Raw genomic sequence first — 20,436 nt, forward strand, 5'->3', positions numbered from 1 at the left:
TAGCATTAAACCAGGGCTCCTTTGTTTCAGGACGTGGTTTAAGTGACCGCAAACCAGTTAAACCCGGATCAGAACTACTTCCAAAGACAAACAAGTAACTTGCAGTAAATCTTCGCGTCTCACATGTTCGAACTGCTCCAAAACCAGATTTCTGTGTTCATCTCCACATACAAAGTTCTGCCCGATCATGTACACCACAGTATCAAGTAACACCTGTGGTGACGAAGACCCCAGGAAGCACTTATCCCATAATATACACTGCACGGGTTAGGCGGCTGCCGGATGGAACTTAACTAAAAAGCACTAGAATTTGTACTTTACTGAGAAAGTGTTATCCCAAATATGTCATATGTTACGGACAAGAGAAATTAACACCAATTTCTACTGGCTGTTGAAACTCCGACAAACAGGTAACATGTATTCGATCGCGATGCATGTAATACCGGCACCGTAGCTATGTTTTGGACCTTAAGTTTGCGATGTTCCGGCCATTGTTTTCAGACCGGTGTCGTTTTGATACAATGTCAAATCCTTTTAGAAATGAGTATCTTCTTTAGCTAGTCAGTTACCACTGTTCTTCGCTGATAGAAACACGGGTTGACATAATTAGTGTTGGAAGTACATAGTGGATTGTCTCGTACGAGACCTCAGTTTAAAATACAGAAGATACCTTCTTGTCCAGAAAAGATGTGACGCGTTGCTGAACTGTATCTCATGAGCGAGAGAACGTTAAAGCGTATGTGTCAGTGCAGATACAAACCTTTTTATGATGGAGAATAAGTAAAATGTATATCGTACTGGAAGATGCAATATTGTATCACCGAGGATGGGAAAAAAGAGCGTTTTTGGTCATTGTAACATTCCACAGCACGATCGGTGTTACAGAGAGACGAAGTCATTCTTCACTGTAGGCCCCTCTCATAAAATGTGGATAAGAACTCATTAAACTTCACAAGGGGTGTTTTAATAAAGAGAATGAAAACCACTAACAATGCTGTGTTTAGTAGACGTAACAGTTAATCGGGGCCGAATACAGGCCTAAGGCAAGGAGGTGACAAGTGCATATAATTCCCAGTCTTCTTGAACCAGTCATCCTAACACAGCGATCCGGCCTCACTGTAATGGCAGTCAATCTGACACACTAGGCAAATGATTTTGTCGACTGCAGCCTAACAATGATTGATATAAACCCTTGTACACACACGCACACTGTCATAAAATGTCGCCACAGTAATTGGTTTAGTACACATAGTGCAGTTGTTTGTCCACCAATGTGGCGCAAGTGACGGAGATTTGGATTGAAATAACACACTTTCATCCCGATTATATATCCGTGTCAGAATCTGTGTCCCAATGTAACGACCTGTCATGCATTACTTGTGAATTACACGTACCTGATATACATTAATCAAAATAACACCCGATATTCCCTTATGACAAGGAGAGTTGTCCTGATTAGTGGTTCGTCATTTTAGGGTTCACTGGTTAAGTCGTGATGTTTCAGAACTTTGTGATGTTTCAGAACCTTTGGATGCCTCAGAACTTTGTGATGTTTCAGAACCTTTGGATGTTTCAGAACCTTTGGATGTTTCAGAACCTTTGGATGCTTCAGAACCGTGTGATGTGGCATAGTTCTTGGTCACTTGAACTTTGCGCCACGGCTGTTGGTGGTCTCTTGCTGGTCTGTGTGATTACACTACAACTGTTGTGGTCATGCAGTGGTGCTGGACTGACCAGCAAACTGAACCATTGGTGATAACAAACGACTCCAAATCTGAAGTCCAGATTTGGACATTGGTAAAGTTGTCAACCCGACACACTATAAACCATGGGACAGATCATGTTGTAAACAATACCCCAATTGTCACATATGCCGCTAATTGCACGTGTCCGGCATCTAGTCGTCACGACCTAGCCGCTAATGGAATGATGGTTCTACACACATTGATGACGTCATGACTTCTTGAGGCCAAACACTCTGTCTAAGAATGTCCTTGACCGTCGTTTAAACTCGATGATCTCCTTACACAGGATGTGGAAGGCTTCGATGACCTTGAGGACGTCCTCAGACGCTGACACCTCCAGGAAGGCGCAGCTGAACTCGGCGGCAAGTTTCTGTCCTGGAAACAAGGAATACATGGGTGGATTGAATCCCAGATTAAATTAAGCAAATAAGACTGCATTCTGCCCCAGTACCTACCCCGGTCCCTTTCGTCTCGTGTTGGAAAGGAATTGAAGTGTGGTGAGGCACCACTTCCGGTAATAGATGTCCGGTGACATACATGTATTCAAGAACCAGATTGGTTCCAAATTGCACGACCGAAAAATATAATTTTACTAGACTGGATCAAGTGTTCTGCCACGCTTGGCTACACAGCTTTTGATAGATATATACTGGACAAAATATGTTAGGGATATTGGTATTTTTGTGTTAGATATTTTATCGGTGTGTTAAAATCGTTATTCCAAATTTAGAAATTTGCATATATCCCTAACTATTTGTGTCCAAAATATACGTGCCATTTTTACACCATAGACCAAATGTTCTTGGAGCTTGTTGCATGTGATAGCTGGCTGAGACAGCGAGTTTCGAGTATGGTTAGCCAGCGCATGTCCCTTGTAACAGTGCTGTCATCGTTGCCGTAAAACGTCGTTTGCCAACGGAAGTACTAAAGTCTCGTAAAGCATCGTGGCCTATTTACGAGGCCTATATGATCAAACTCGATAATATGATCCATGCAGTATGTAACATTGTACTGATAAGCATCACCGATCCACACAGCAAGACAACTGCTCTACACAGGAAGTGTAGACAAAACTTCATTTTGGTGTTCTTCAAGAACACGTGGTTGGTCGTCTTACAAAGGGCCACGTATTTCAAGGACAGACCACCTACAATCGTATTGTTTCCATCCTCTATACGTACTGCAAGTAATAAGACGACATGAGGTGCACCATCAGGATATACAATATATCATCGTGTTCACTGACCTTCATCTTGTGTGACCTGACGCACGTGAGCAAGGTCAGCTTTGTTTCCGACAACGATGACAGGTGCATGAGCAGCTTTCTTGGCTTCTTCTATCTTCCTCCGCACATCCTGCAGTATGTCATAGCTCTTCCGGCTGGTCACAGAGTACACCAACATAAATCCATCCGCCCAACGTAGTACCTCTTCTCTCGCTCCGTGGTCGTCGTTCTAGTCAAAAAGTAGAATCATAGTAATCAAAACTTGATGTTTCAAACTTGAATGACGGTTCCGACCCGACCCGACCCGACTCGAAAAACCTCATCTTGAAGGATGAAGAGGGCCATAGAGTGACTTATTGCCTGGCGTGAGCGCTCGTGTCTGCGCATGGCTGCTTTAGTAGCCGGATACAAATTTTCAGGTAGCAGGCATATGGTGCGAACAAATATCTTTACGTTGTTTTCTAAAACGCGACCTGTGGATCGTTCCATGAAGAAGCTCTAACCATTAGACCATGGAGGTGTTTTTGTGGGTGAAAAAGACAAGTCTACTTACAAATGATCGAGTGTCCAGTAATTCAAATGCTATAGACTCCCCATCGATGTTTGTGGTGCACTTGTACTTGGTCTCTGCAGAACACGATAATATTGTTAAGTGAGTGAGTGAAGGATGTTTTACTATGCTATTATCAATATTCATTGAACAACTTGGGGGCACACAGATGGAAGAAGGGTGGGTGAGGGAACATTACACAGAGCATGGAATGAGGGAGCTCCGTTTTACGCCACCTTTTACAATGTTTCGGTAATATCGCAGTGGTAAAACCCGAAAATGGGCTTCACACGTTGTACCTATTTGGGAAATTGAACCCGATTCTCCGGCGTAGGGGACAACCGTTTTAGCCAAATATTTCCCTTTCATTATGTGCGTTTTTATGTCTGGATATTCCGTGAACCTAATGACACTAATTGAAAGTTCGAACACATCTAAATGCATTGATCAATTTCACCGAAATTTTAAGTCAAGAAATAGGAATGGCATAATTAGCTGTTTTTCTTTTAATTTTTCGTTTCCTGGAGTGGTTTTAAATTACCGCAGCTGTCTATGGAATGCTGGTGTACTGGTTCTCCAAGAACAGACGGAATTCCGTGCTTGGAGAGGTTTTTGTGCCGTACCTCACACTATCATACAGATGTGTACTCCACTAACAAGTCAGTATTTACATTTGTCTAATCCTAAGTTCAGGAATTCCTCCATTTACTCCAATATGGAAACAGCGAATAATGGAGGATAATTACTCGAGCGCTGAAAGTTCCAGAGGATTTATTGTTACGGAAACATTGTTCCGACAATCATTGCAAAGTTCAGGTAACAACTAGCCTTGTTTTAAGTCTTCACCTTCCTACAGGATCGCCAACAGGCTTACTGTTGACAAAATGACAAAAGGAACGACTAAATGGTCCTCGTCCTCAAAGGGCAGTACTATTTTACCAGTGTATGAGCTGTTTGCGCCCAAATCCCTCAGCATTACTATCCTTGACATGTTTTGAGCAACATAGATGATTATGGAACCATGCTGCCAATGGAAATCTTCAGGAATGACGATAACATCTTCAACATAGAAATTGAAAGGTTAGGTTTGCCGCGTTTCCACCAAAGAGCACCAAAGTATAATGGGTTTGAAGAGGTGGACCATCTTCCCCTCGAGACATATCAAAGACTCTCCGCTGAGAAGTAACAACAGGTAAGATAGGAAACACCATGCTTGCTTGATATCAGGGAAAACACGATAATATGTTTCCAACAATAAACTCTAAAGAGACTGACAATCGCAGACTACCCACATCAAAGACACTTCAAGACTAATTATCATCGGGTATGTTCAACCGAAGTGATTCGTGTGTTGTTCCGCTCAGGAATTCTTGGAAGTGTGCATATATCACTCGCTGGCAACCTCTACGAATGAGTGTTGGAGGGCGTATTTCTAAAACAAATTTTCTTACATGATTTAGGAAGCACGGTTTGAGATAATCAGTGCCAACCTTTCTGACTAAATTCATACTTTTGATGCTAATTTGTAAAAATCGAGTTAACCTGTGAAGACACAAGGAATAATTAGCTGATGGTCTCTATCAAGTTGCTGCAGTATCTTGCAACAATGATGATATTCAAGCTACATAACTATTGGTAAGTAAAGGCACCCTGACAAGTCAATGTCAGTGTGGATTATAGCAATAGTGGCAGTGCATTCAGCGGTAGTGAATGTGAACCGAAGGAATAGGTGGACTCTAGTGGCGGTGGATTGTAGCGCTAGTGAGTTATTGTTCAAACCACTGCAGCTGCATAGTAAGAAATATTCAAGTTCTATCACGGTGGATAGATAACATAAAAACCAAAGAATAACACTGATAACGCGTCCGTCGCCTTACTGTTCTCGTCACCTGAGGGAATCCACCTGCATGTGGGTAGTGGGGAATACGCATGTACTGTAGCTACCTATGGTACATGTACTGTAGCTACCTATTGTACAAAGTCGTTTGTACGTCGACTCCTTCAAGGTCAAGGTACAATCCCCCATAAAGATGTGGTTATACATGACCAGAACAAACCAGAACGTACCACGTGTTACCGAAATATATCCATGCAGCCATGTTGAATTAATTATGAGATGTTCATCTTCACCGCTCTAACCTCCTTATCTAATTAACCATGACGACCACCCTGTACGGACAATTACGGAATACAGAATACAAAAACAGGTCTTTTTTCATTTTTTTTCAGATGCAATGAGAATAATTTGCTCATAAATCCACTTCTCTGATTTCCCTGCCTTGATACATTGCTTGAAGCTGTCTTCAAATAGAATACGTTTATCCGAAAAAGAGATTAAGAAACGAACTATAGTACAAGGTCCCTTTCCTCAAAGCGATCGTAGAGCTAAGTTGATCTAACTCCCATAATTTAACATTGGCCTTACGGCTGTCGTAGAGCCAAGATGATCGTAACTCCCATATTGTAACATAGACTTACGACTGTCGTAGAGCTAACATGATCGTAACTCCCATACTTTAACATTTTACTTACGACTGTCGTAGAGCTAAGGTGATCGTAACTCCCATACTGTAACATTGGCCTTACGACTGTCGTAGAGCTAAGGTGATCGTAACTCCCATACTGTAACATTGGCCTTACGACTGTCGTAGAGCTAAGGTGATCGTAACTCCCATACTGTAACATTGGCCTTACGACTGTCGTAGAGCTAAAATGATCGTAACTCCCATAATTTAACATTGGCCTTACGGCTGTCGTAGAACTAGGATGATCGTAACTCCCATACTTTAACACTGACCGTACGACTGTGGTAGAGCTACGGTGATCGCAACTCCCATACTGTAACATTTTACTTACGACTGTCGTAGAGCTAAAATGATCGTAACTCCCATAATTTAACATTGGCCTTACGGCTGTCGTAGAGCCAAGATGATCGTAACTCCCATACTTTAACATTGGCCTTACGACTGTCGTAGAGCTAACATGATCGTAACTCCCATAATTTAACATTGGCCTTACGACTGTCGTAGAGATAAGATGATCGTAACTCCCATACTTTAACACTGACCGTACGACTGTGGTAGAGCTACGGTGATCGCAACTCCCATACTGTAACATTTTACTTACGACTGTCGTAGAGCTAAAATGATCGTAACTCCCATAATTTAACATTGGCCTTACGGCTGTCGTAGAGCCAAGATGATCGTAACTCCCATACTTTAACATTGCCCTTACGACTGTCGTAGAGCTAACATGATCTTAGCTCCCATATTGTAACATAGACTTACGACTGTCGTAGACCTAACATGGTCGTAACTCCCATACTTTAATATAGACTTACGACTGTCGTAGAGGTAAGATGATCGTAACTCCCATACTGTAACATTGGGCTTATGACTGTCGTAGAGCTAAGATGATCGCAACTCATATACTTTAACATAGACTTACGACTGTCGTAGAGTTAAGATGATCGTAAACTCCATACTGTAACATTGGCTCTCGTAGAGATAAGATGATCGTAACTCCCATACTTTAACATTGCCCTTACGACTGTCGTAGAGTTAAGATGATCGTAACTCCCATACTTTAACATTGGCCTTACGACTGTCGTAGAGCTAAAATGATCGTAACTCCCATACATTAACATTGGCCTTACGGCTGTCGTAGAGGTAAGATGATCGTAACTCCCATACTTTAACACTGGACTCACGACTGTCGTAGAGTTAAGATGATCGTAACTCCCATACTTTAACATTGCCCTTACGACTGTCGTAGAGTTAAGATGATCGTAACTCCCATACTTTAACATTGGCCTTACGACTGTCGTAGAGCTAAAATGATCGTAACTCCCATACATTAACATTGGCCTTACGGCTGTCGTAGAGGTAAGATGATCGTAACTCCCATACTTTAACACTGGACTCACGACTGTCGTAGAGTTAAGATGATCGTAACTCCCATACTTTAACATTGCCCTTACGACTGTCGTAGAGTTAAGATGATCGTAACTCCCATACTTTAACATTGGCCTTACGACTGTCGTAGAGCTAAAATGATCGTAACTCCCATACATTAACATTGGCCTTACGGCTGTCGTAGAGGTAAGATGATCGTAACTCCCATACTTTAACATTGCCCTTACGACTGTCGTAGAGCTAAGATGATCGTAACTCCCATACTTTAACACTGGACTCACGACTGTCGTAGAACTACGACCGCTTTGAGGAACGGGGCGCAGAGTTATATAAGCATGGCAGGAGTACAACTAATGTTCACTCTTTAAGGCAGACACAAACACTGAACTTGCAACAGCAGACTTGATGATAGTTTGTGTAAATAGATGTATCAAGTCAGTAGCTTTGTGCTTAGTAGAGAGACGCAAGTCGTATTTTTCCGATGGAAACATGGAAAAATAGAAATAGAAAGAAATATGAAAGGATGAAGTTAAGCACGTGGTCATCGCAGGTGTATGGTTCGTGCAAAGTTACTGAATAGTCCACAAATTATGTCTGCTGAAAATCGCTGATGTGGAGAAGCAAGTCAGTTCAGTGACACTCTCAAAACACCAACACTCACTAGTCAAACTGATAAGCTACATTTCGTTGAAATCAACGTAATTAATTTTGAGAGATAGGCAGAAGGCATGGTGTATGATTATACATCGCGATTACTGAACTGTGTTTGTGTGACGGAAAATATAGCGTGAAATGCCGAATCAATACTCAGTACACGAAACTGTGATGAGGATGAAAGGATGCACTAACCCATGGACTGGTCGTACTCTCCGATGAAGCGTTTAGTCAGGAACCTCACGGACAGAGCTGCAAATAAAGCACATTAGTGTCAGAATCAATGGATATATACATACTCTACCTACAGCAGTGTCAGAACCACAGAACATATACACACTTTACAACGTTGGAACATCTGCCATTACAGCCGTCTTGATTCCATGAGATCCTCAGAGTGTACAGTTCCACCATATTTAGTTGTTGGCTAAATTGTGAAAACAGTCTGAAGCCAGAGAGAACTGTTCAAACCCATTGTCATTCTAATCTTTACTGATCGGGTTCAAGGACGGTTTGGTACCAGTTGAAGCGTTTGCTGGTCACGCTAAAGAATTGAGTTCGATTCCCTACATTCGATTCGATTCCCTTCAATGAATAAATGTGATTTCTAGCGTTTCTCATGATAGAGTTGCTAGAATATTGGTCCATGCTGCCAATCACCCCCACTTGCAGTGATGGGATTCTAAACATGACATTTGTGACAGGCAATCCTAACCATTTTGAAGGATATAAAGGCAACATTAGATATTTATACATACATTAAGATATGTAATTATGATATGTCATGGTACGGTTCGATACTCAGGCCATTAGCCACTAGTTTGTGTGGCCTAGATGTTACCGGTGGCTGACCTGTAGCTGGACTATTGCCGACTGGCGATACACACTGTACAAACTTTGAAAGAGAACGCAAACGTAAACAAAACAATCATTAACAGCAAACAAATGTTCACTTACTACGTCTAATATAGGAACCGTTTTGGGGAGGGTGTGCAAACTGAAAGATGGAATTTGATAGTGTTTGGCTGTTTACCCGACCTGCTAACGACGTATAAGGCAAGATAATCACGAGCAAATAGACACCCCACTAATGTGATGTTTACATTCACAACATCCACGGACGTTACCTCGCTGTAACAACAAGCACCATCTACACAGCACCATATATAACATGATCTGTGACAGTGCTTGTTATAGCCCCTCGTCAAAACACTTCCCTAAAAGTTTTGACTGTCTGGAAATTACAAGATGGAAAACACCCAAACGACAGATATGGTTTTGAATGACTACCCTAAGATCGAGTTACACTCTTGTTTCTGCAGACTTTGAAAATGAAATATTCTGCAACCTAAGTCCGCAAACTGTCTTTTCTTTCCCCAAATTGATTATTTATTGTATCTTTTAGTAACATCGTCGCTCTACACAGCCATATGACACACATCATGAAACTGCCCCGCCACAGCCACACCACAGCCATATGACACACATCATGAAACTGCCCCGCCACAGCCACACCACAGCCATATGACACACATCATGAAACTGCCCCGCCACAGCCACACCACAGCCATATGACACACATCATGAAACTGCCCCGCCACAGCCACACCACAGCCATATGACACACATCATGAAACTGCCCCGCCACAGCCACACCACAGCCATATGACACACATCATGAAACTGCCCCGCCACAGCCACACCACAGCCACACCACAGCCACATCACAGCCATACCACAGCCACATCACAGCCACACCACACACATCATGCCACAGCCACACCACAGCCACATCACACATCATGAAACTGCCCCGCCACAGCCACACCAAAGCCACACCAAAGCCACACCACAGCCACACCACACACATCATGAAACTGCCCCGCCACAGACATACCACAGCCACACCACAGCCATATCACTGCCACTTCGTTGACGAACGTGACAATACTGTCATTCCGAAACGTGACAACATAAACAGGAGTCCACCGATTGACGTTGTATGGAAGTCCAATCATTATGTTCCATCAATGTGAAATACAGCATTATCACAACGTGCTTAACGTTGAAATTGTTAGATGGGTTACTAGTCTGGACCAGATCAAGCTAACCCATGCTACTAGTCTGGGCCAGACCAACTGGATCTAAGATATTTATCTGTCGAGTCAAGATCGAATGAAGAGGACCTGTGACCAAGGGCCGCTGCTGAGGTGAGTTCTCGAAGACAGGTTAGACTTCATATCTATCTAATTGAGTTTATTCTTCATCGACGCCACAGTTTCTATATTTTGACACAGATATATAGGTTACCCACTAACCCAGGCAGGATGATGTCAGTATCAACCCGTGTGTCCGAAGCAATATGTGTACATGGGTTATCTCAGTCATGCAGTGAGATGTTTATGCTCCACAAGTGCGTCCACCTTATCCTACTCCAGAATAGCATTATTCACAGCTTGTTCAAGACATTCCTTTCTTTTCTTTCTACCAACCTATGTTTACAATCGCCATGGTTACTGACTTGATGGGGAAAGTATGAGAAGTATATGTCCTAGGCCAAGTTAAACACCTTGAACCTTGGCAAGACCATGTTTAATGTGAAAGTCCTCTCTAGCCAGCCGCTACTCTCAAACGACGTCATTATGGTCACATTATGGTCACATTATGGTCACATCATTGTTATTGGATATTTCTACAGCACACATATCCATGCAACCATTGCTTTCTCAAGGAGTTGGTATTTGTTTCCCTCGATCATTGGATGTCCGTCTAGGCGTCACACCCTGGGGGGTAGATAACTCTTGATGTCACTAGGCGCACCGAGTTTATTGTGGCTCTCGCATTCTAACGAGGTACCCAATTCACAACTGGATGGACTGGGGCACATAATCACAGTACTTTGTCTATGTTTACTGCATGTTGCTGTACCCGCGACTATGTATATGCACCTGTTCACGTGGCCACCATCTGGTCATCTACCAACGGATTCGTGGGTTCTTTTAAGTGCACAGGGTTGTGTACTGTACACTAGGTGTTGCGACAACACGGAAAGAGTCTGCACACAAAGTCGACTCCAACGTCACATCTATGGAGGCAAAACATTACTTGTTGACACGTTTATTGGAGAAAGGGCATTTCCCACTGACCCAAGAATCAAAGTACACAAGACGCTTGGTGCTGAATCATTACTATCGGTAGACCACACCAACAACCCCGACCACGAAATGTGGCAAGAGCCCGAAAAAGCTCCACAGAAACATCACAATCTGGTTGGAAAAGGATTCCATGAAGAAAGCCAGACATCGCGGCAGCTGCCCACACAGGAAGTACTCAATGATTAAGGACAGCAATCAGTGCACCAGGCAGACACTACAGTTGTCAGTATTGCTAAACATGTTATGTCTGACCCTGGTCATCAAACCCATAAAAAATGTATTTCCAATTTGCTGTCACGCCTAGTTAATCCCATAATAGTGTTAACCGTGTACAGTAATCCTAAAACAGTCTGACTACATATAACCATTCAGGACTGCATGTATGTCCCCGATACCCCCTACCATTCACCTGACGATGGAGCAAGCATATACTCCGAAGCGTTGTTATCCACAATAAAGAAAATAAATCTGGATTTCTGATTCAGGTTTTAGTAACACCTCTCACTCAGTAAGGAGCAAGATACTGTATGTAATCAGTTAGGTATTAGTTAAACATTTCACTCTGTAATGGGCAAGGTATTGCAGATAATCGTTTAGTTATTAGGTACACCTCCAAGACTGTAAGGAGCAATATATTGTATATAATCAATTAGGTAGTAGGAATTCTTCGATTTTTCTGCCAACCCATTGCATGCAGCGCAGTTCTAATTATCTCCTTACAGACAGCCACAGTTCCTCTATCAATCTTATCCAGCCTTAAGTTTTCTAAACTCCTTCGTTTGTTTTAAAAACAAGAATACCAAGCCGCCTCCTGTCACCTAGAACCAATTTCCTGGGCCTACCTGCGGTTACCTGTTGCTCAGTGCCATATGCATTTGCAATATTTTTCAAAACAGGATAGATAGTGGACAAAAAGATGCATGTTGTACTTGAAATCACTTCAGCTATTCTGAAGTCCTAGTTATAATACTTTAAAATCAACTTCCTTTTCTCTAAATCATCCATAACCAGGATCACTGAAAATGGCATCTGCTAGTTAGTAAACAAAAGGGGAAAACTCTACACATACTAAGGAAAAGGGATTAACGGAGTTGTCTCTCTTGAACGAAACCAACCTCGTAATAGCTGTTTATACCAGACAGTGTCAAGGCTGTTTATACTAGAAATCCAATTAAACATACACCTAAAATTCTCAATAATTTCTGGCCATACTATACATATGAATAGTTAATGGCGCCATAACTACACCTGCGTCACCTGTCAGATATTACACCAATTGAAGCCACGCCCATATCTGATCAAGCCAATCACGAAAAACTAATAGTTCTATAGGTAACGTTTTAAAGAGGCAATGGCCGTGACATTGAGGAAAGTGTTTTGGAGAAAGTCACAGAGAAATATGTAAGTACATGTAAACACATTTACATTGAAACGAATAACCAAAACGATATTTGCAAACAAAATGCAGTTCCAGAAGTTAGTTGTCAGACTTTATATAATTCCACGTACCGAATTAGACCTCATGTCTGAATATGTGCTGATCATTTAAAGTGTGTCCGGATAAACACACAGCGTTGATTATATACCATTCTGGAGTAAAACACTTTGGTGAAACAATGTTCACAGTTAAAATGCAATGGCTGGAATGCTCACTAAGCTTCACACTCCACTCGCTGACGACCATATTCTAATGTACATTAGAGTTAAGTGGCTGAAGTGTCAAACAAAACGTTTTAAACCTTGATTTGACAGGCCATCAGCGACCCCACCACCACCCCCAAACCCACCCCCCACCTTCTCCAACCAAATCCCTATCCCCATCCCTAGCAGTCGGCATAGGCCCACCCCCTTGTTCCGCGTAAGGCGATGCAGCGATAGTTTCACATCAGACCCTTTGGTACAAGGTCATACAGATCCAGTCACATATCAGACTCGGCCATTCGGTACAAAGTCATACAGATCCAGTCCTATATCACACCTGACACTTTGATACAAGGTCAAACCGATCCGATCCAATCCCATATCAAATCCGGCCCTTCTGTACAAGGTCATACAAATCCAATCCCATATCAGACTCAGCCATTCGGTACAAGGTCATACAGATCCAGTCCCATATTAGTACTGGCCCTTCTGTACAAGGTCATACAGATCCAATCCCATATCAATACCAGCCCTTCGGTACAAACAAATCTAATCCCATATCAGACCCGTAAAGATCCATTTCCGTGTCAGAACCGACCCTTCAGAATAGGATCATACAGATCCAGTACCATTTGAGAGTCAATGCCTTTCCAACACATCTGGTGCCCAGAATGCTTCATTGTTTATTGCATTATAGAGGCTGTTTGTGGTGTGTGCAGCGCTCGTGTAAACACCGTCAACGTGTCTAAACAAACGGAGGGGAATTGTAACCTTTTTCCCCCACCTTTCTTATCAAGACTTACACGCTGTCACGAGGTAATAAAAGTCAGTTATTTCAATAAGGCCTCACTGAACAGTCTGGCTGCATCAGCAGTAGCTAATGATCTAGATATCGTAACGTCATCGTTGTTAGTACATTCCTTCACGGAGATGCATTTGGGTACAGACCACCACCCCGTTAGTCGCCTCGTACGACAAGCATAGACTACTGAAGATCCTCATAGGATTACACAATAAAGATAGCCCACCTTAGTCCTGACAATGTCACAGACAATCTACACCTGACAGGCACTACGAAGAACTAAACTCATTAAGATATACGTACGACATAATATGCAAGCATCTCTCTACGAAATCGACTACAATTTACTCCACGACTGGAGCGCAATACACATACTTGCACATTTCTTTCGTAGTTTCGCAGTGAGTGTGTCACTGTAATATGCCAGTCATTCATCGTAGTCTTTTCTTGCCACCTTAAACTTGAACCAAAACTTTCGCGATTTTTTGATGCACTGTTGTCACAAAATATAAACTATAGCTACGCTCTGATTTGTGTGAAACCTCAACGACAACAGAGCATAATTAACTTCATTGACTTCGTCACTTTCCCCTTTTCGTGTCAGATACAGATAATGCGCCATGTCATTAAGTCTGACCACTTTGAGGTGAACTAAGAAATATCTGCATAAGCGAAGAGATAGAGAATTTCTTCATGAAAAAGTTTGTAGAATCTGACTGCACGTTGTACGTTCCAGACGCGCCTGACATACAGCTATTATCACTGCAGGAATGAGGCTTATTATTACCTCTGATAGCAACTGCAGTTGGATCGTCTTAAACGGGATCTTTTTTCCAGCTGGGGTCTCCGTGAGTGGGAAATGAGATGGAGAGTATATTGTCTGTATACAGAATGACCCAGTGTTATCGCTGCTACAGTACTTGAACAAGGAAATCAGTAAACACAGCCACGTGCTCGGCCCCGCCAAGCCAAGGACCCTGGGATTGTAGAACACACATCTGGAGCTACACCGTATAGTCGGATATAAGATCGTCACTTTCTGACTTTAAACTTCAACAAAATGCAACTAATCTTATTCCAAGTTGGTATCTCAGCGATCTTCAGAGAAGTGTTTCAGATATCGTAAATAACGTGTAACAGTGTCTTAGAAGTGTACACTAAGGTACCAGAGTGAGTGTTAGGTTCAGCAGTTTATGACTGTCCATCTAACTCAGTTCACGTCCACCTACGTTACATAGTTGTGTAATCGTTGTGTAAAGTGTTACAGCGACTGCTGCTGGTAGCAATGTGTAGTAGGCAGAGCCGGACAATGTACCGTAGATAGAGCCTAACACAACATTACGATGTACTGGCGATATGGCTCAAAACATCACGCAAGCATCATTCATATCTGACTTCTCACCTTTATTAATTACATTTGCTGGATTTTCAAGATTTCTATATTTTGTGAATTGTGAGGATTTCTTGCTAGTTTGTTATGCATATGTTGTGATTTGAAGTATTACAGAGGGCGAACCAGGTGCGCATGCATTGGCATTAGCCTGATTCCAGGCAGGGGTTACCACTGAAACACTCGGAGAATTCCAGGAACCCCACAGATACAATCTCTTGAGTAAAGAACAGCCGTTGTGTGTCAGATTAGCAATATTGGTATGTGTAAAAATTGCAACAGGTTTCCGATTTCCGATACTTAGAATTGCAGTGTGCGAGGTGAAGATTACGTGGAGCTATAGTGAGGGGGGGAGCGAACGTCCTCCTCTTGGGTCACCTCGGGTAGTACTACCTGATGCCACAGTCTGAGAACTATTGCAATACACACTGACAGTAGCGAGTGAGGTGGTTTAAAGACTCTCTCAAGTATTCCATGTGTATTGTGGCTTGACACGACGATGTTGTGTATGCTGTTAGCACGCTAGTGCAACGAACGAGTGACTTTGGTTTTTCGCCGTCTTAGCTGTATTCCAGCAATATCACCAGAAATGGACTTCACACATTGTACCCACGTGGGGAATCGAACCCGGGTCTTCGGCGTGAAGACCAAACTATTTAACTATTAGGCTACCCACCACCTCATTCCATGAACGAGCAGAAGCATGGAACCCAGGGCGAATCTGGGATCTGAATTAACGTTGATATTTTCGTGCATGACCGATGTAGCAACTCTGGGCGGTTCGTCAGATGACAGAGCATCCATTGCCTGTTGAATACGTGAGGGAGTGAGTGAGTTTAGCTTTACCCCACACTCAGCAATATCCCAGCCTCTCACGACAGGCATAGTCGCCTTTTATGGCAAACATGAGTTGCTGAAAGCCTTTTCTACCCTTGACCTTTACAGGTCTTCTAGATTAAGTAGATACTGTACTGTACTGTTCTGTACTGCACTGTACTGTACTAAATGGTGGTCCGCACACTACCAACTCATCCTGTCGGGTAGCTCTTGACCTTCAGAGGCAGCTACCTCTCTCACTATGGAGCTGAGAATGGTGGTCCGCACACTACCAACTCATCCTGTCGGGTAGCTCTTGACCTTCAGAGGCAGCTACCTCTCTCACTATGGAGCTGAGAATGGTGGTCCGCACACTACCAACTCATCCTGTCGGGTAGCTCTTGACCTTCAGAGGCAGCTACCTCTCTCACTATGGAGCTGAGAATGGTGGTCCGCACACTACCAACTCATCCTGTCGGGTAGCTCTTGACCTTCAGAGGCAGCTACCTCTCTCACTATGGAGCTGAGAATGGATCACAATATGAAGACATTGACGAGCAGCTCCAGCATGAGGAAGTCGGCGCCCTGCACGCGGGAGTGACATTCCTCAGAAAGAAACACAAGAAACACATGCAATAGGTTGATGGTGAAGATAGAGCGCTCTAGACGGGAGCCCTACGGTTACAGAAGTACTCTGCTGCAAGCTCATTTTTGACAAGAGCTACGGAGGCCAAAGATTCTGCATGAGGGTTTTAGCCTTTCAAAAGGATGGTAATTCTTCGTTCGGCTAGAGAACATTTCTGGCGACGGGAGCTTTGTACATTACGTAACCCTGGAACTCTGTACGAACATACTCACACATTAATTTAATACAGTCACAAAATCCTAGTAATACGTTGAAATATGACAAGAAACACTGCCCACTGTAGATGATGGGTTTGCATTACAAGAATGGTGTTACGCCGCTGGTAGCAATATTCCGCTCATTCACACATGTAGGGAATAGAACACGGACTCCGGCGTGACGACGCAACGCTGTAACCCCCACGCTAGCTACGCGCCTCATGTGGGAACCAATGATCAAAGGTCAAAGAGGGAAACTTTCAACAATGACACATAAGTCGCTTTAAAGATAATTTTACCTGTCGACACTGAGGACATTAATATACGGGAACCTGAGGGCATAACGTTTTGAAAATTATGTCTTCAGGACTAACTATACAACCTTCGTAGGGCAGACATGGCTAATGATGGTGTGTCATCGCATCCAGAATGCTTGGATCGTCCATAAGTTACAGTTCCCATTTGACACTTATTCACTCACTCACTCACTCAAGAATGCATGAATAGGTCGGGTGCGACGTCAGGGGCTGCATTGATACAAACAACGTTAACAACAACACGTGTTGTTTATACGCCCCACACCCCGACGAACAAATCCAAATAAAAACACAATCACAGGTAGAGAGCAGCACCACTCAGTCCAAGCATACCAAACAGGATACGTGCAGACAATCCGAAAACATACGTCACCTTGCTCCACAGGTTTTTATACATAAAAATGTAGTATTTCCTCCTTTAGATCTCGGGACACGCGATATCATAACAATGTGCCCGACTGAGCTAGGTTCCTGCGATGTGCTCTGCACTCTAGAGGCCAGAGCGTTTCTCCCTATAAACTACCACAGTAAAGGTTAGCTGCTCGTCTAAAGGCCAACGTGGAACTACGATTCAAGTAACTTACTCCACACCCAAACAACAACTACTGCTTAGCTCGGCGGTATCTGTCGCAGGGCACCTTAGCGAGGGGAAACATAGAATACAGAAAAAAAGTACCCACTGCATCGGAAGTTTTGACATTAAAAACGTTAACGGGACTTGTGTTTAGAGGCATATTACATCTGTACTGAGGCAGTAGATCAATGCGGCAGAGGTCCACACATTCCCCGGTCGCCTGTATAATTATTGTTTTACGTTCTTTACAGAGGTAATAACTGATAGCATTGACACGTTCCCGAGGGTCAGACTCAACAAACAACTGACGAACACATTAACAGCTGTTACCGAGATAGGGTATCCTGTTGCATCGTTTTGTAAGCCCGATCGCTATCATTACCCTCCTCTGTGTTGACTGGCAACCATTATCGTATTAACAACGATGAGGATACAGATTGTACATCGACAGGGAGGCTGAACGACTGTCTGAAGATGCACGAGATGGTGCATGCAGTAAAGGGCCTAATATAGATTGCTGCGACAAATATTGTCTGACTGAAGATGTACAGAATGACCTTAAGCCCCTCGACATAAAGGTTGTTCCTCCTGCTATTAACGCTACATCTACGTTACCTACTGTGCGAAAGACCCGGCATCACCTCACACTGACAATGCTTAACGTATCCACGTTTAAGCAAATATGGGTGGCAGTGCTGTTACTGCGCTGTAGGAGATGGATTTGTCCTTCATGTGATCGTGTGAGTGAGTATGGTTTTACGCCGCTTTCGGCAATACTGTAGCAATAGCACGGTGGGATATCGGAAATGTGTTTGACACACTGAACCAATGTGGGAAATCAAACCCGGCCCTACGGAGAACGCTCTAACCACTAGGCTACTCCACCGCCCTCTGACTATGAGACTTGAGATGATGCAGTAAAAAGCTTCAACACATAAATAAGTGAATATAGAAAACATCACTGGAACCACTTTGCTAACGGCAGTTCTGTGACCGGGAACACCAAAGGGTGGCACACCAAGATGCAAACTTGCCATCTCAACATCCTAAGTTTTGAAAAACTGAACAATCCAGAACCACTATGCACGCTTGCCATCCCAACATCCTAAGTTTTGTAAAACTTAGCAGTCCAGAACCAAGATGAAACGCGCCCACCAATGTGGTCACTGACACAGTTATCCATCTTCAAGGCGTGGAGCACCTAGATCATGCCTAGACGTACATATAAGATCAATACCTTGAGTGCATGACAGGTCACTGTTCCTAAAACATGTAAAGTGCACGGTACATAAAATCAGTCAACCATCGTAAACCCGTATTATTTAATTACCCATATGAATCCCTGCATATCTTCACAATTCAGTGACTGCAACCAAGTGCTGAAAGGTACATATGTTCATGAAGCCACTATGCACCAGGTATTAAAATGTTGGTTAGATATCACTGAGTAGTTAGTTTTCCATCGCTTGACTGAAAACGCGTCCAGTGCAGTGTAGGAATTGTTTCCTTGTCATTGCTAAGCTCAGATTCGCGTACAAGGTGATACTGATATGAAGATTATTAGTAAATATTGCTGACTGTCCCTCGCGATCGGAATGGCAATATAGGGAGAACTCCCATTTGTGAGACACATTAATGCTTGAGTGCACATATCGGAACAGTCAAGTGAAGGCATCTGGTTCATTAGTGAGTTACTGTACGCAGACGACATTGTTTAATGAGCACTGTATTGTTTTCAATAAAGAACATCGACAGATAAAGATATAATATATGGCCAGGCCGACGTCGGTACTTACTGAAGGCCTGCCACATAATGATGATCGAAAAGATCACTCAAGGTTAATAAATATATTTAGATAAATTCTAGTTAAACTTGTTACTGCAATCAGATTGTATTATTAACGGCGTATTAAATAGATAATCCATTAGTACATCTGTAAATGTCAGAATTACATCAAACTGCACTAAAATGTTATGTTATAAAGGCAAATTGAATGCCATTTTTATGTTATGTACAATTTATATTCTTCAAATCCTGATTTATGTTTCCATTGTTATCAAGTGTCAGGCGGACCATAATTGCGTTTTGCAGAACCGTATTTGCTACAATTACTACATGCCCCGGTTAACTAAATTAGAACTTCAAACCATTTGTTGTTTAAACTGGACGTTGTTACCAACACCGCAAAACTCGAGTCAGGTTTGTATCACCCGAGCTGGTATACAGAATATGATTACCCTTAAGCGTTCTTTATTTCCAAAGAATCAGTTCAATTGTTTACGGCAAACAGAGACTTTACGCATTCAGTAACAATTAATTAGAAAACAGCTACTGTAGACGTGGGTAAGGTACTTCACACATTGCAGCCATCTGGAGAATCGAACCAGAGCTCAGGACGTGACGAGCGAAGCCTTATCCAATAAGCCACACTATCGCCTGGATTATCTTAGCAGCTGCTGTCAAACTGAGAAAGCCATGGGGAAATAATTGATGGCCTGACCTAGTTTCCCTGTCTGACGACATCGCCAACAACAACATGGTTCTTAACGCTGTCTTCAACACCAGCAACCAGACACCTCGCGCCGGTCATCTCATGTTCTCGAGCAGTCTTCCTGTTCCACACACTATGCCGATTCAGCTCCTAGTGTGCCACAATGGCTTGGCATTGGCTCTACTACCTAATGTCGACGTAGTGAAAGGAGACATTTGGATGTGGTTATCTCAAAGTAGGGCTCCAGCGTTTCACTTTGTCGGGCATCTGTTAAAAGGATGCCATACTTTGTAAGCTATGATACAAAACAAGTGTCAT

At 42.9% G+C, this 20,436-nt stretch overlaps 1 protein-coding gene across 1 annotated transcript in view; it reads right to left on the reverse strand.

Annotated features, from left to right (window-relative positions):
• Positions 1–942: 942 nt before the first annotated feature.
• The window catches only part of LOC137286276 (ras-related and estrogen-regulated growth inhibitor-like), a 31,462-nt gene continuing 11,968 nt past the window's right edge, over positions 943–20,436 (reverse strand). Inside the window, exons 2-5 of the mRNA XM_067818033.1 lie at positions 8,284–8,340; positions 3,524–3,597; positions 2,992–3,199; positions 943–2,120 (exon numbers count right to left, since the gene is read on the reverse strand). Coding sequence (XP_067674134.1) covers positions 1,954–2,120; positions 2,992–3,199; positions 3,524–3,597; positions 8,284–8,340 — 506 coding nt within the window. The 3' untranslated portion in view covers positions 943–1,953. The remainder of the gene's footprint in view (positions 2,121–2,991; positions 3,200–3,523; positions 3,598–8,283; positions 8,341–20,436) is intronic.

The sequence above is a fragment of the Haliotis asinina genome, chromosome 6 (assembly GCF_037392515.1).
Source record: "Haliotis asinina isolate JCU_RB_2024 chromosome 6, JCU_Hal_asi_v2, whole genome shotgun sequence".
In the NCBI taxonomy this organism is placed as follows: domain Eukaryota; kingdom Metazoa; phylum Mollusca; class Gastropoda; order Lepetellida; family Haliotidae; genus Haliotis; species Haliotis asinina.